The sequence below is a fragment of the Lynx rufus genome, unplaced genomic scaffold, assembly GCF_022079265.1.
Source record: "Lynx rufus isolate CCGP_SWC_20201006 ecotype Redwood Valley unplaced genomic scaffold, mLynRuf1.p SCAF_16, whole genome shotgun sequence".
Classification (NCBI taxonomy): Eukaryota; Metazoa; Chordata; class Mammalia; order Carnivora; family Felidae; genus Lynx; species Lynx rufus.
The window spans coordinates 51,217,279-51,233,611 of record NW_025814830.1 but is presented as its reverse complement, the minus strand read 5'-3'; the positions used below and the strand labels follow the sequence as shown (position 1 = coordinate 51,233,611).

The following is a 16,333-nucleotide window of genomic DNA, read 5'->3' as shown; positions in this document are numbered from 1 at the left end:
CGGAGGGCACACCCTGCCACATGCCCACACACGCGCATTGAGAACGCGCCCCGGGCACTGCGGGCCAGCAGGCTGGGTCCACCCCCTGCTCTGTGGGTTGCTGGAAAAGGTCTCCTGACGGAGAGATGAGGCCAGAGAGGATAAGGCAATCCTGTCTCTCTCAAGCACACAGAGAGAGTGTGTTTTCCATCCCCTTCCCTCCAGAAACCACTGAGCCTCCCAGGTGCCCGCTTGGCCATGCCGCGTGCTCGGCTCACTGGTGGACACAGTCCACGCCCCCTGAGGACACCATGCGGCTGTGGAAGAAGCAAGGGAGGGAGGGAGCACGAGGAGGGTGAGTCAGCAGGTGCAAGACTGGGGAGCGCCGGGGAAGCAGCAAACCTAGGCCCTGCATCTCTCCAAAGACATCAACTCGTTACATAAAAAAAAAAAAAAAAAAATCATACAGCAAAGAACAAAACAGGATTGCATGCTGGTTCAGTCCCCGGACTACTGAAGTGTGCTTTCAGAGTGATGGATGATTGGTCCCCGACATGCCCTGGGCGTGTTCCGTGTAAATCCCACTGCGAGCCCGGCACTGGGTCCGCGGGAGTGGATGTCCCGCTCTGTGGCTCCCCCCAGCTAACCTGGCGTTCCCCTGCCTGCTTTCCCTGTTCAGGAAAAGCCCCGTGGCCGTGCCCCACTGTGGGCCAGCCGGTGCTCAGAGGAGCCGGGGCTAATAATAAACCAGCTCTGACGTCAGGAACCCAGAAAACCTGCTACACATTTCTCCCAAGACAGCTACAAAGATAGTCCAGAGAAAAGCCGGACGCTCCTCCCCGACCCACCGGTTTGCACTCTGGGCCTTCCTGATCACCTGTGTGGCAGAGAGAGACAGCTGTAACTCTGAGAGAAGGTTGCCTGGCTCGCCTTCTGGGTCCATGTGGGGCCCTGACCCAGGTCGGGGAAGCCTGGGTTTGCAGCAAATTGCACCAAGCCGACCCCAGCACGCACTCGGAGGCAGGCTGCCTCCTGCAAACGCAGCCCTCCTTCAGTGACGCCATACCTTGCAAAAGAATTCACAGAGATCTGGCGGTGGATGGTTGTTTTCCAGCAAAGGAGCAATCGCCTGGAAGACAACGAACAAATGTCAGTTGGAATCTCTAGGAGGAACTCCTACCTGGCGGGGGGGCGCGGGGGGGGCACCCACTGAGAAACTGATAAAAGCTCTGGGCTGACCCCCCGCCTCGGAAAAATACACACCTACGATGACGCAGGTAGCTTTAGGGGCTTGGTGACCTGCTGACGTCCATGCACGTCCCCCTCAGATCAACAGTCCCCGCCTACGGGGCAGGACCGTTGAGCGGTTAAGAGCCCAGGCCCTGGGGGCAGAGTCCTGGGTGCAGTTCTAGTTGTGGCACTTGTGGCTCTATAACTGTTTGAACAAGCTATTTTGTCTCTTTTAACGCCCGAGTTCCCGCCTGGAAAGCGGAGCAGAGAGAGTCACTGGAAAAGCGGGCGGGAGGTGCTGATAACTGTCATCTGGGGCTGGTCGTCCCCGCCCTTTGCAGGACATTCTGCAGCATCCTTGTGCTCAACCCGCTAGATGCCAGGAGCAACCCTCAGCCAGCTGTGACGGTAAAAGTCTCCGGGCACAGTTCGGTTTTATATTAAGGGAGTTTGAATATCTCATGCCCCTTGAGTTCATCTCCCACCAAGTCTTAAAAAAAAATTTTTTTTTTTAACATTTATTCATTTTTGAGAGAGAGAGACAGAGCACGAGAAGGGGAGGGGCAGAGAGGAGGGAGACACTGAATCTGAAGCAGGCTCCAGGCTCTGGGCCATCAGCACAGAGGCCGATGCGGGGCTCGAACCCATGAACCATGAGATCATGACTGGAGCCGAACTGAACTCGGACACTTAACCGATTGACCCACCCAGGCGCACCCCTCCCCCAGGCCTTCTTAGGCAGGCTGTCCAACTCTTACCGGTTCCCACTGCCATTCCTGGACAAGGTTCCCATGGCCTGAATGGTGTGTGATTCGTGATTTTTCTTCCCCTTTCATAATTTGTTTTTTTAATTTTTATTCTTTATTTTTATTTTTTTCATAATTTCTGTTTTAATGATTTTGCTAAACCTCAAATAAGATATTTGAACCACGGGAAGAAATGTGTCCAGACACTGCCAAATGCCCTACAGGAGACAAAAGAGTCCCCACTTAAGGAGCCCCTGTTATAATACCTCTCACGGAGTCTGAAATAAGGCCAGGTCTCCATAAATGTTAGTTACTGGAAGGTTAACGTCTATGTGAGGTCCACTCATTTTCTTATTTGCCACACTGGGCACAAGATTAGGAAACAGGAGACCCAGGACCCAGCACCAAGACTGCGAGGCCGTGTGACCCTGAGTGGGCAACTCGACCTCTTCGGGCATTTGCCTTCGGGCCTGTAAATGGGGAGAACTAGAGTTACCTATTCACTGGGTTGTTGGGCGGATCTGATGAGAGAAAACTCTAGAAGCTTTGGAGTCTCGGCCTCAGGATAAACCCAATGGCCTGGAACGCAGCAGGCCATGGCCACCATCACTGGGGGGCTGTCTTGGGCTGCACTGGACACAGCGGCAAGGGGGGGCGGAGCGATCCGGCCCGACTCCCAGGAGGGCTCTGTGAGGACACGCTCTCCCCGTCACCGACTCCCACAGCTCCGACCCCGCCTGCTTGGGTTCACAGGGTCTCCTTGATCTGCTCCCTGCAGCAGCGCCTCTGGACATGCGGAGGGACCTCTCAGCAAGGTCTTCCGCTTGGCCTGGGACCATCAGGGAGAGGCAGTGTAACTGGAGGCCAATAAAAGATGGCAGTTACTCGGCCAGCTACGTGAACGCGCCTCTGTGAACGGGTAAGTCACTGACACTGAGGTTCTCCTTGGTGGCACCACGAGCCAGGTTGGCAAACAGCTGGTGATTAGGCCCCAGGTCTTATCTGCCTAGGGCCGCACGGTCTAACACAGTAGCCACTAGCCACATGTGACCACTCAGACTTTAACTGACATAAAATTAATGATTTTAAGTGAAATAAAATAAAAAATGTAGGTCCCCAGTTGCGTGAACCACGTTTCAAGGGCTCAGTAGTCACACGAAGCCAGTGAATACCTCCACCAGGGCAGAAAGTTCTCCCGGGCAGTGTGGGGCAGGGTAGGTGGGTCCCTCACTGACCGCGAGGCCGAGCCCGCCATCCTGTCACGGTCTCCCCCACCCCAGCCACACGGACCACCAACCACCGACCGACAACGGTCGCAGACCAACAGTAACACCCACGGCAGCAGGTGCCGTTCTGGGTACCGCCCGTGCCGGGCTCTGTGCTGACCGTGCCACATAGCGATCTTCACCGTGTGCTGGGAGGTGGGTGTGGGTCTTGCCTTTTTCCCCAGAGACTGAGTCTGTTGCCCAAGGTGGCACAGTCAGAACACGGTGCAGCCAGAGTATGAACCCACGTTGGTGACTCAGGAGGCTAAGCTATTCACCACGCGACGTCTCAGTCCCGGCCCTCCACGCGACCGGGAAATAAACAGCCCTGTCTGGTGACAGGAATCACACAGAAGGAGAAACGGGGCAGCGAAAGACAACGAAACCACCAGCGTGATCTCAGCCCACGGTTCTGGCTCTGCTCTCATTTCCAGAAGTTCAGTGCTCAGCCTGCTGTGTGGGGGCTCTCCTGTGCCTGCCCCCACGCCCCCCGGATGCCCCTGCTCCCCACACCCCGCTCTTGGACCAGCTCCGGGAGGAGGTACCATAGGCAAGCCTGAAGCTCTTCAATCGTGCCGGGCCCCTCTTTCTCGGGAACGAGTCAAGGAATAAAGGAGAGGAAAGGATTTAAGTGCCCAGAGTGGGCGTGAGGTGTGGGCTCTGTGCCTCCACGGCTATTACCTCATTCGATCCTCATGACAACTCTGTGAGGTCAAGTGGGAGTTATTTCCTTTTGTACAGATGAAGAGACAGAGGGTCAGGGAGGCTACAAGGCCTGCCCTGGTCACAGAGTTATGATCATTTCAAAAGGTATGATTAATCAAAAGCGCTTAGATTTCTGTGGACTCTTTCTATAAGCCTAGTCCTCTGCTGAGCATGTCAGGAACATTAGCTCATTGACTCTTCCCAGCAGCCCTGTAAGAAAGGCATTGTTGCCATACCCATTTCACAGATGAGGAGACTGAGGCTTACTATGTCAAGTTAGCTGAAAGTGATCTGAATGGCCATCTGGTTAAATAAAAATATTCTAGAGCCAGTAGAAAGAAAGGACTGGGTGGGCCAGTGGTTCTCAACCAGGGTTGACTCTGCCTCCCAAGGGACGTTGGCATGTCCGGAGACACATTTTTGATCATCACGACCGGGAAGGGCTACGGGCATCTAGTGGGTTGAGGCCACGGAGGACAGGTACCTCACAAGGAAAGATCCGTCCCCAACTTTCACTAATACTGAGGCCAGAAACCTTGTGGCAGATAAGCATGAAAGGACTCAAAAGCATCTCTGAGACAACATGTGTAGCATCACATCATTAATGCTGAACACACAAAACCACAACCCTGTCTGTCTGTGTGGGTTTGCTGCCACCCGAAAGTCCCAGGTGCCGTCTCTGAAGAGGACACTGGGATGGAGTGAAATCCTTTCCTTTCTTCTTTTTTAATGAAATTTTACTCATGGAATATTTGCAAAAGTATTTTTAAATAATATTTTAGGGGCGCCTGGGTGGCTCAGCTGGGGAAGCGTCCGACTTTGGCTCCAGTCATGATCTCACAGTTTATGGGTTCGAGCCCCGCATCGGGCTCTGGGCTGACAGCTCAGAGCCTGGAGCCTGCTTCGGATTCTGTGTCTCCCTCTCTCTCTCCGCCCCTCCCCCACTCATGCTCTGTCTCTGTCTCTCAAAAATGAATAAATGTTAAAGAAAAATAAAAAAATAACAATATTTAAAATAAGTTTTTTAATGTTTATTTTTGAGAGAGAGAGAGACAGAGTGTGAGCAGGAGAGGGTCAGAGAGAGAGAGAGAGAGAGAGAGGGAAACACAGAATCTGAAGCAGGCTCCAGGCTCCGACCTGTCAGCCCAGAGCCCGACGCGGGGCTCGAACTCACGAACTGTGAGATCATGCACTGAGCCAAAGTCAGACGCTTCACCGACTGAGCCACCCAGGCTCCCCAAAAAATAAAATAAAATAAAAATAAAAATAAAATAAAATAAAATAAAATAAAATAAAATAAAATAAAAGTAGAAGTCCTCCCATTACTTGCCCAAGGTCACAGCTCGTATGGGGCGGGCCCAGGGTCGGCACCGGCTCTGAGCGTGAGGTCACATTCAGCTCCAAGCCTCCACTCCTCACTAGCACGTGGGACCCCAGTTGCGGTTCGGACTGTGGGTCGACGCGCGTCCAGTGACGTGCCAGCTCTAGTCAACACCTACCTACTGCACAGATGCCTGACCCCAGATGGACTGAGTAAGACCAACTCAAGTTACTCGTGAGAGTGTTTATGAAAACGATCACATAAAAAAATACCAAGCCCCAGTGGGAGAAAACTAATTGCCCACGGGTCAAATCAGATAATGTAATCTCTGGAACGAAAGGAGACTTCCCAATAATGGTAAGGGCGCTGGTGACAAAGAACACTGCGAGGCAGGCTGTAAAACGCAGGGCTGGGGGTCAGACCGCAGATCACATTCTCCTCTGTTCTCAGGCATGCCTGCTGAGCAGGGGAGCTTAGCCCAGCCCAATTAAGGGGTCAGCCCAGCCAAATTAGCTGGGTAAAAGCAGCCTGCATCTCTCAGATCAAAATTCTTTTCCCAGGCTCATCCCCAGTCCAAAGCCCTCAACCCTTCTTCCAGGGCTGAAATACGTAGTGGGACCCACAGTTATCGCCAGCAGGGAGAGGAAGACACCGGCTCCTTCCCCGGCGCCCAGGTCCCTGCCTGCTTCTCCTCCAGCCAGCGCCTCGCTGCTCTGCCTTTCTCATGCTGGGCCCTCTGCCTGGACTGCCTACCCATCCTTTAATATCCGGTTTGCTCACCTCCTCCTAGAAGCCCTCCGTCATTCTCCTCCCGGTACCCTCACTGGCAGAGGATGTCAGGTGCCTGCCCTCTGTACCCCACTAACACTCCAAACAAATCTCAACCCCCGACCGTGTTATTTCTTGATTGTCTGTTGACCTGCCGGGTTCTCCCAGCACACAATAAATCCCTCAATGGTGCCACTGAGCCTGTGGCACAGAGTTTTCGGCACATACTTGCACTTACATGTTGACAAGTGTTTTTTCAACGAGTTTATTAGTTAATAATATGCCAGAGAAAGGTGGTGGTAGGGGACGGGGGGTGCCCAGGTCGACATCCCCCCTGTTCTGGCGAGAGAAGGCAATGAGTGGTCAGGGTGGAGCACAGGAAAATAAAAAAAAAAAAAAAACCTCTACATTTTTAGCAAATACCCACTGAGTGTGCCAGATACTAGCTGGGGCTGCACAGAAGCTGCTGCCTTTATTCTCCACAATAAACAGTCTAGGCCTCACCTCTTCGGGTGCCCACAAGACCCAGCTGGAGTGAGGAAGGGGATTCTCCAGGCTGGGCCTGCCAGCGCCAAGGGGGAGGGCCCAAGAAACCATAATTCAGAGGGGCACGGAGTCTGGCATGCTGTCCTTGTTTCAGAGGCTGCAGCCACAGGACCTCGGGCCCAGGCGAATGTCCTTTCTGTGCACACCAAGCTTGGCCTCCCACTTCCGTTTCAAGTTCTGCTTCCCTACTTCCTTATGCTGTATGCTCCAGCAATGCTGATGTTTCCAGAATAGAGCATGTTGTTTTACGTCTCTGTGCACATTTTATTTTCTCTCTCGGGAAGGCCTTTACTCTGTCTTGCCATCTGGCAAACTCCTTTTTTTTTTTTTTTTTTTAATGTATTATTACTAAGTTTACTTATTTTGACAGAGGCTGAGTGGACGGTCATCACACATGCGAGCAGGGGAGGGGCAGAGAGAGAGGGAGAGAGAGAATCTGAAGCAGGCTTCACGCTCAGCACAGAGCCTGATGTGGGGCCCGGTCCCACAACTGTGACATCATGACCGGAGCCGAAATCAAGAGTCAGACGCTTAACCGAACGAGCCACCCAGGAGCCCCTCATCTGGCCCTCAAAACCCAACTCAGACATCGCTGTCTCCAAGAAGCACAGTGGCTTCTCTCCCGGGTGAGTTTATCACTCCACTGTCTATACTACAAGCCTCTATTTGTGCAGTGATCTACGTGTCTTCCTACAACAGACGATGAACGTCTCGGGAACAGGAACGGTCTTAGTTATGCACAGATTCAAATACACAGATCGGTGCTTGGCATCCGGCAGGTGCAACCTCATTTCTCTCTTCTCTCTAGTGAGAGTCACACTTCATAGCTTAAAATCACCCAGGAAGAGATTTTACGCCAAAGATGCTTACATCACAGTCAAGTCCCAGAAAATATTACCCCACTTTGCGTATCAGAGGGAATTAAATCCAGGTTCTATTTGTGGATTAATTAGGAGATCTGTCCTGGGGCAAGAAAGAGAAGGCTTACCTTTCAGCTAATAGGGTTATGGCTCTGAATACATTATACACTGTCTGCCATCTCCTGCCTTCAACTCCCTGCGGCACACTCGGGAAGGAGGAGGCGATTAAGACACATTTGCTACAAACCTCAACGACTGATAATTACATCCCCCTTCCCAATCAATTGGGGCTCTGAAACGTGCAAAGGCAGGAAGCAGACTCGTCTGGCTTGATAGAAAAGACAAAACCGAGTAAGGTCGCCATGCTGGTGGATCACACGTGCTTCCGAGAATGCACTCAGATCGGGGGGGTGGGGGGGAAGGACTGTGGGCCCCAAGAGGTGGACAGAGGGAGAAGGGTCCGGAGAGACTTACCACAATGATGTTCTCATGCTCCTGGGTAGTCAAGTTTGTGTTCTGAGGGATTGAATGGAGAGCGCAGGAGGGAGACAAAACAAAACAGAAACACTGACATTAATAAAACGGAACATTTACATCTCAAAGGTCCAACCGGTGAAAAACGCTTTCAGCATCTCAGCGAGCAATGGTCACTTTGCTTAATTAAACAGATCAGAAGCCCCTCACAGGATTGGTCGGGAAGGGAGGAAAGCGCGGCTTTGGGGCGGGGGGACTGCGTTTCCAGTCCTGGTTTCACCCCTCTGAGTTATGCGACCTTGGCTCCTCGGTGAGACTCGGTTTCTTCTCCCATAAATAGGGATCCTCTGTGGGCTTCAGTGAGAGGGTATACAGACAGACCTAACTGCACGCTTGGTGCTGCTCATGTAGACGCCACTGGGGAGCCAGGAGGCAGGTTCACAGTAAACACATAAAGAAACAGACTTTGGAATCTTGACTGTGCACCAGGCATAAGAGCGGCACCAGCTAGGTTCCCAGGGAAGAATGGTCTTCCATGAGCTGGCCAAACGTGGTTTAGCTAAATTCAAATGCCAGCGATTAACTTGCAAAAATAATATTAAGTGGAATGCGTTAAGCTTGTTTAAATTTTAGGGTTTTTTCCCTCCCCAATGCGGGATCTTCTTACCCAGCTGGTACCTGTTACCACCATCCTGTGCGTATGTGAATGAGGGAAGGAATGATCACGTGATAAATGAGAAATCATGGGAGAAACCAGAAACGGTCTAACTACCGTCTCCTTTTCTAGCTTCGTGTTGTGTTCTTGGTGGAATGGGTTCTCCCTGGTGTCGGTTCAGATTTCCTAATAGGGCCGCATTTGGCCCCTGGTAACATGCCGTCTCACCGGACAGTGAACTGGCAAGATGGATGGCTGTTGGGTTCTAGAAACAGCCCCACCATGCGCACCACCTGGCATCACGTTTAAGGAGCATCAGGGTATCTGGCATTTACAAGCAGCTGAAACAAAAGAAAAGCCATTGGGCCGTGGATTTGCCCAAAGGGTGAAGATAGCCTTGGAACCCGGCCGGGGCCGATGTCTGCCTCCTCAAGTCCCCGGGTTCCCGTGGAGACAGCAAGGCCCTCGGGCTTAGAATCCAGGAACACACGGAAGGTGGAAGGATGTCTTTTGGAATCCAAAGGCTTTTTCTTTTTTGGACATTGGTGGAGTCTAAGCAGCCCATTTATGGCAGATGATTAAACATCAATAATTTTTCCGCCCAGGGTAGATGGAAACGTGGCTTTGGTCTTTCCTTCTGACTGACAATGACAGCTCACTATGCCTCAGGCAGTGCGAGTGCACTCTGTAACCCTCATCCCACATCCCTCTTCTTTCTTACGATGCTTTTCCTGCTTTCCTGTCCACAGATGAGCTACCGGAGTCTCACGCGGTGCGGCAGCTGACTCAGGAGCACAGGTAAGAGACGGTGGGGTGTGGGTTTCACCCTCTCTGTCCTGATGCCAAAACCTGCATCTCTCTCTTCATTTATAAAACAATTTTTTTTTAAATCTTTATTTATTTTTGAGAGAGACAGTATGTGAGCAGGGGAGGGGCAGAGAGAGAGGGAGACACAGAATCTGAAGCAGACTCCAGGCTGAGCTGTCAGCACAGAGCCCAACATGGGGCTTGAACTCATGAGCTGTGAGATCATGACCTGAGCCAAGTTGGATGCTTAACTGACTGAACCACCCAGGCGCCCCAGCATCTCTCTCTTCAAAAAAAAAAATTTTTTTTAATGTTTCTTTATTTTTGAGAGACACAGCACGAGTGGGGGAGGGACAGAGAGAGAGGGAGATACAGAATCTGAAGCAGGCTCCAGGCTCTGAGCTGTCAGCACAGAGCCCGACACGGGGCTCTAAGTCACGGACCGCGAGATCATGACCTGAGCTGAAGCTGGACTCCCAACCGACTGAGCCACCCAGGTGCCCCTCTCTTTTTATAAAAGTTTACTTTGAGAGAGAGCGAGAAAGACAGAGAGAGAGAGGGAGAGGAGAAAGCGCACGCATGTGCAGGGAAGGGCACAGACAGAGACAAAGAGGGAGAAAAAGAATCCCAAGCAGGCTCTGCATCGTCAGCAAGGAGCCCAATGCCGGGGCTCAATCTCACAAACTGTGAGATCATGACCTCAGCTGAAATCCAGAGTCAGATGCTTAAGAGACTAAGCCACCCAGGTGCCCCCCTAAAACCTGCATCTCTAACCACTGAGCTATGGTGCTCAGCCCAAGCAAGGGCCAGTCCCATCCTTCGGGCCATGGTGGACAGCTCCGAAGGGCTCAGTCCGTTCCTCACTGCACCTGTGCACCTTCCCAGGAAGAGCCTTCGGTAAATACAGATGCTGATTTCTTTGTCCCAGTCACTGGTGGTGGCCTGTGCTGTTCCGCAGGGACACTTCTCTCTCCCAAGGCCATTTTCAACCCTGGGTGGAGAGCACTCACTGAAAACGGCCACTGAATCATAGGGGACACCTGAACCCCAAACTGAGCGGCCTCTCCACACACTGAAGTCAACAAAGGCCCGGGAGGTCAGGGATGCGGCTCTGTCTGAACAGCGGATGGGCAGTCCTTTCGCAGAACTAACAGCCCCTCCACCCCCTCCTTGGGGATCCTGCCCACCTCCTGGTTGGCTTGGTGACACCTGGAGCCTCGTAGAAGGAGACCCCGGAGACAACTTGAGTAAAGAGAACAGGCAAATAAGCTAGCCCATATAATCTACACAAGAAAGGGCAAGGAGGAGGAAGGATTTGTTTGTCTTTCCACCCATCCTCCTAGACCCTTAAGCTGAGAGTGGTTAAGGTCAAGGTCATGACTACCGCCCATGGCAATAAAAATGGCACTTATCCAAGTGACCCTGGGCAGGTGACAACCACTTGGAGCCTCTGTTTACTCGTCTGTACCTTTTAGTACTTACCCTGCAGGGTCCCTGGAGAAATGCTAAGTATCAGCACTAAATGCCTGCCAAAGTGGTCATCACAGAGCCTGAGTGTCACTCAGGGAGGCGTCAAGCCTTACTCGAGGGGATGCTGCCCGGGCACAGCTCTGTCCAGCTCTGTCCCTTACCAAACAACAGCTCTTACCAGTCAGACACGGTGAGTCATACTGACCCCTTGCCCGACACACAGTAGGTATACAGCAGATGCAAGCTTCTTCCCTTTTTTCCTCTTTAAATGCTTTTATCTTTTCCTACCCCAGTGCTTGGGGATCAGGTGCCTGAGAAGCGATGCAAAGGCCCACGGGTGCGCGGTCACATGTGACATAAACGCCGCCAGAGGTTGGCGACAGTGCCCGCCGGCCGCCTTCCCCATCGTCCTGACAGCGAACCTGATGTCAACGACGGTGTGGTGGCGGCCGGGACTGGCGGGGCAGGAGGGGCGGGCAGGTGGTGTTGCAGGGAGAGCGAGCAAGCCCCAAGGTGGAATTTGCAGCCCCACCACTTGCTCAGGTGTTCCAGTGTCTCTGGACCTGAGTTTCCCCATCTGTACAACGGAGACAGCAAGGCCCACGTCTCAGGGGAGACCGTACGACATGAGATGCCGTGCTGCACGGCACCTGACACCGGCCGCCACACAGCAGGCGCGTACTCGTGGTGAGCGGCCAGCCTCGGGCCTGCTTGCTGGGGCCCTTCCCCTGCTCAGGCGGGAAGCCGGGATTTCAGGTCGCACATACAGCACCCGGCCTGGCCTCCAATTCCAGGCCTTGACTGTGATGCATTTCAGAGCGTGAGTCTCTGCTCTTCTGCGAAATGAAGCTGTCGCACGCCCGAGGGCACGTCTTCTGTTCCTCTACCTGCCACCGTCTTTGCAGCCCACCCTCTACCTCTTGCCGTACTTCCTTCCAGGGAAAGGGGTCCTCTGCTCAAATAGCAGACATGGAAGAAGGCCCGGGCCAGTTTCCTGGACTGATGGGCGGCAACCAGCTTGGGTCTGCGGGGGAAGGGGTGGCTCCAGGCAGCAAGGGGCTTGTGCTTCTAGAAGGAACCAGGGGCCACTCCCAGGGAAGGGGGACGGAGGCATTGCCCTGGGGCCGTGGAAAGTTCAAACCGGGAGTCATCAACGCCAGCGTCCCCAGGGGCCCAGGCAGGCAAACAAACGAGACAGCTTTAGTACTTGTGGAGCGCGGAGAAGAGTGCCCGGGCCGGAGTCACAGCGTGTCCCCAAGTAGCCCTCGCCTACACATGAATGGCACGGCTGGCTCTGGCTGAGCCCCCACGCTCCTGTCTGTCTCCCTGCTGGAACGTGAGCTCCAGGGGGGTGGGGGCTTGTCTTTGTTCCAATGCCCAGGACAGTGCCCGGCACGGCACGCACCCTACCGGGGGGCTGCCTGGCACAGCAGAGTGGGTTTTCTGAGGCTCTGGGGGGTCGTGGAGGCAGAAAGCGACAGCCGCTTGGACCCCTGCAGCTGACGCAGGCCAGGGCAGGGCAAGGTGGAGACGGGTGGCGGGGGGCGGGCAGGAAGGCAGGGCAGTCTGGGGGCTTCACCGATGTGCTCTGGCTCGGGAAAAACTGGAAGCTCCTGAAATCTGCTGCCATCATCACCACCAGCCTGTCGTCAGGCCCGAGGCTAGTCCCCCCAGCTTCGGTCGTGGGGCATGGCAGGGTGGTCACCACTGCCCCTTCCCCCTGCCACACCCCCGGGACGGCCCACAACGGGCAGACGACACAAACTCAAGTCCGATTCCATTGCCCGGCACAGCGTTGGTGCTCGGCAGAGGGGGTGGGGGTGGGGTGTGCACAGTCAAGCAGGGGGCACGTCTTACCTCTGAGAGCAGTTTTGAGACGATTTCCAGTGGGGCTTGGTTGATGGAGTCATCCTGCAGGGGGGATGTCAGGGCCATGTCCACCAGAGTTCGGATCTCCTTCAAGACAACTTCCCAACGGCTTGGGTTACTCAGCACTTTCTTATATTTGTAAATCTTTTTCTGGTCGGGAGGGAGAAAGAGACACAAACATGTTATTGATATTCTGATGGTGGAAGAGGACACCAGATGATCAGAGAAATAGATGCCCTAGCGGGTACAAGGCCCCGAGAAACTGCCCGTGTGGACCAACCCTCCCGTGGGAAACTGACTCGCAGAGAAAGGAGAAGTCCCTGCCCAGGGTCACAGGCGATGTTTGCAGACAGGCCTTCCGAACACTAGCTGAGAAATCTCCACACTGTTTCCGATGACTTAAAAAAACAACAAAGCGATGTCTCTTTCAGATCACGTCTTCTCCCAAACGTATTCCCTAAGTTTTCACACGCAGGGAGGGTGGAAGGAAGCATTCAGGGGTCCAGAGAGAGGCTTTCTTTGCGTTGGAGGTACTGTTTCTACTCATCCCGACCCTAAGAGGTCCCTCTGGAGAGTGGAGTCCAGCTAAGAAAAAGGACAGACAGGCTTGTGGCCAGGTACTCAACCCCGGCCAGGTGGTGACAAGCCCAGTAGGCCCCCGAGAACCGCAAAGTGGACCTCAGTTTCCACCTGGTGAGTGGGACGGAGCATATCCTCACCTTTGCTCGGGGCTGCGTCCAAAGCGGAGAAGAACTGGGGCACGGGCTGCTGTCTCCCTCGATGTGAGGCGGAGTGAGTTCCGCCTCTCTGACATCATGGAAACAGCAGCCCTCGGAAGGCGGAGGTCCCAGCCAAAGTGCCTCCCGGCCCCGGCAGCTGCCGGCCCCACTGTTGCCCTGGCTTGGGACTCTCCCACTGGATGAACTCCTTCATTAAGTGCTCTGCTCCCTGGGGAAAACCTAAGTTTAGTGTCACTGCACCAAGCAGCCATCTGGGGTGACGAGTCACAGTCTCTGAGCCAGAGTCTGAATGAAGGAGTGAGTAGGGAGGAGGTCAGGGTCCCCCACTGAGGCCTCCGGGGGTCTCCCTGACCCTTTTGTTTCTGAGTTATAAATTACAAAGTGATCTTGGAACCCAGCACTTTCAAGGAAGTATCTGGGGATGTGCTCCCTACCAACCTGAGTTAACTGTGCTGGGTGAGGCCTCGCCATGGCACAAGAGGCAGACTTTGGACTCAGGTAGGCCCGGTTCTATGAAGCGTGTCACCTACTGAGCCTCAGTTCCTCTTCCACAAATCAGGCAGGAAAATACTTTGCAGCCTCTTTCAGGGTGTGACTTTGACAAATTCTGGACCCACGATGGTCCGCCCTCTGTACGCAGTTACATTCACAGGCAGAGTCCAAACGGAATTAGCCACTGGCCACAAAAAGGGAACCCGGGTACATAACTCGTCTCTTTGGAAAAAGAGGACGAAATGCACAACCTCCAGCAGTACAAATAGTATCTTTACTTTCTTCCCCCCGTTTGTTCCCAAACTCCACGATTCTCTGGTCTCTTACTTGCTCATCAGGCCCCATCACCACCACCATCACCCACAAAGCGAACTCACACCAAAGTCTGTTTCCCTCGTCAGCCCGGATCTTTCTTAAGCAAATCAGTATGGCTGGTCCCCGTACCCCGTCTTCCACCTGCCTGCCCTTTACTCTCCCTCCTGGTCTGGCTGTGGTCTGGCAGTCACCACGCCTCATCAAGAGCCAGAGAGCGATGATGCCCCTCCGAGGGGCGGCAGGCAGAGGAACCACCTGAAACACGGACTTGTCAATCACTGCAGATGCTCTAAGGACTGGAAGACGCCGCGGCGAGCTGTCAGGGGCGGACGTTCAGTGAGCACAGGCGGCCGGTGGGGGTGACGGTGACAGTGAGGACTTAGTGAATCCCAGGACTTTAATGACGAGACACAGCCGGTTCCCGGAGGCCTCCCTGGGCCGGTAACCAGCCTCGGGCCTAGTTACCGTCAGCTAGGCACCACCTCCGCACCGCCTGGTCCGTGCAGAGCCAAAGTTCCCCAAGTCTAAAGCCGTGGAGACGCTTCCCAAGGCAAGAACCCGATCCGCCCCCGAAGACGAAGGCCCCTCCGAGTCCTGGACACTGTGGGTTTGCTCCGTACCCAGAGAATTGCTTGCTTTTTAAGCGACCGTGAAATGGTCACGGAAACTCGCCGTGTATTAAGCCCCAAAGAAAACCACACGATGCACACCCATGTGTTCCCACAGCAGATCCTAGATGTGAATACGGTCTGGGCTGTAAGGGCCCTATCTTCGGATCAGCTGCAAGCTATTTACCTTTGAAAGAATAATGACTTCATTCTTTTCGTGAAAACGATGCCTGCTCGTTGTAAGCAATTTAAACCATGCTGAAACGCACAAAGAAGGGGATAAGTGAAAAGAGGCCTCCAAAATCCCACAACCTAGAAATAGCTATCATTAATCTTTGGTGAGCATTGTTCCACCCCACCCGCTGGAACTTTGCCAGATACAGCCAGCGTGTGGGGGTGGGTGGCCGTGAGGACCGCCGCGGCTCTCCACACTCAGACATCACTGAGACCCCGAGGTAGCAAGGTCCGGGCAAGAGGGCCCACGGGGTAGCACCAGCCCAGGGACCGCCGACACACCCCCTCCATAGCGGGGAAGGGTGACACTCTCTTGTGAGTCCCCAGGCACCAGAGCCCTTGCTCAGTGGGCGTCCCCAGCACCTATGGTCACAGAGGCTGAAGCTGCATTCAAAACCAGAGGGTCCCAGGGATCGTGACAAGGGCCAAAGTGTAATGAGCTCACGCTACCCACCAGGCGCTAGGCATTCCTGGGCATCAATCAGCTCTCTCCATCCTCACCGTGACCCGGGGAGCCGGGGACCTGCCGCACGCTAAGCAGCCCCCAGAGCAGACCCTAAGACAAGAACCCAAGTGCAGATGGCTTCTTGACTGGAGCGGCGGTGCGGGGCACATCAGCGCAGGGTGTGGAGGAAGAAGCAGCCACTAACGGGGCACCACCAAGCATTACGACTGGGCCGCTGTGGGACCCGCTGTGAATCGCGTGGGAGCTTGAGGAGACAGTGCTCCCCGCTCCCCTCCCCCAGAGAGCGAGGACGCTGCATTTGCCCGCCCACTCTCTGGACACCTCTTGTCCAGGGCCCCGCACCGTGGACAAACTGCTCTCGCAGCCAGAGAGGAACGTGCCCCCAGGCAGAGCCACGTGCGGTCCCGGTGAGCAGGCTTCAGAGTGCGGGGGCTCAGAGGGGCACCCGCAACCTTGTGCTGTAGCCTCCAGTGTCCTGCTCACACGTACGACTCTCAAGGCCAGAGAGGCGTGAGTTCAGGACCCAAGGTCACACTGCTAGAAAGGGTCAGTTCAGGAGTCAAAATCGACTCTGGTTAATTCCAGAGGTCTCTCTCTTTCTATCATGTCCATCAGGGCCAGTGCAGACAGTGGAGAGGAGAGAGAGATTCACCGAGAGACACGATGAGTGGAGGGGGTTCAAGAATGCTTGGTGGCATTCAGTGACAAGAGGCTTGGAGAACCCGAGGCCAGGCGGCCAGGGCGGTGGGGGAGGAGCTGCGGGAAGGCGGTGGGTGGGGGCAG

The 16,333-nt window shown here is 54.3% G+C and overlaps 1 protein-coding gene across 1 annotated transcript in view; it reads right to left on the bottom strand.

Moving 5' to 3' along the window:
- The window catches only part of CMIP (c-Maf inducing protein), a 234,964-nt gene that overhangs the window by 41,381 nt on the left and 177,250 nt on the right, over window positions 1–16,333 (bottom strand). The window contains exons 4-6 of the mRNA XM_047078821.1: window positions 12,684–12,845; window positions 7,895–7,936; window positions 1,046–1,108 (exon numbers count right to left, since the gene is read on the bottom strand). Of these exons, the coding sequence (XP_046934777.1) occupies window positions 1,046–1,108; window positions 7,895–7,936; window positions 12,684–12,845 (267 nt within the window). The remainder of the gene's footprint in view (window positions 1–1,045; window positions 1,109–7,894; window positions 7,937–12,683; window positions 12,846–16,333) is intronic.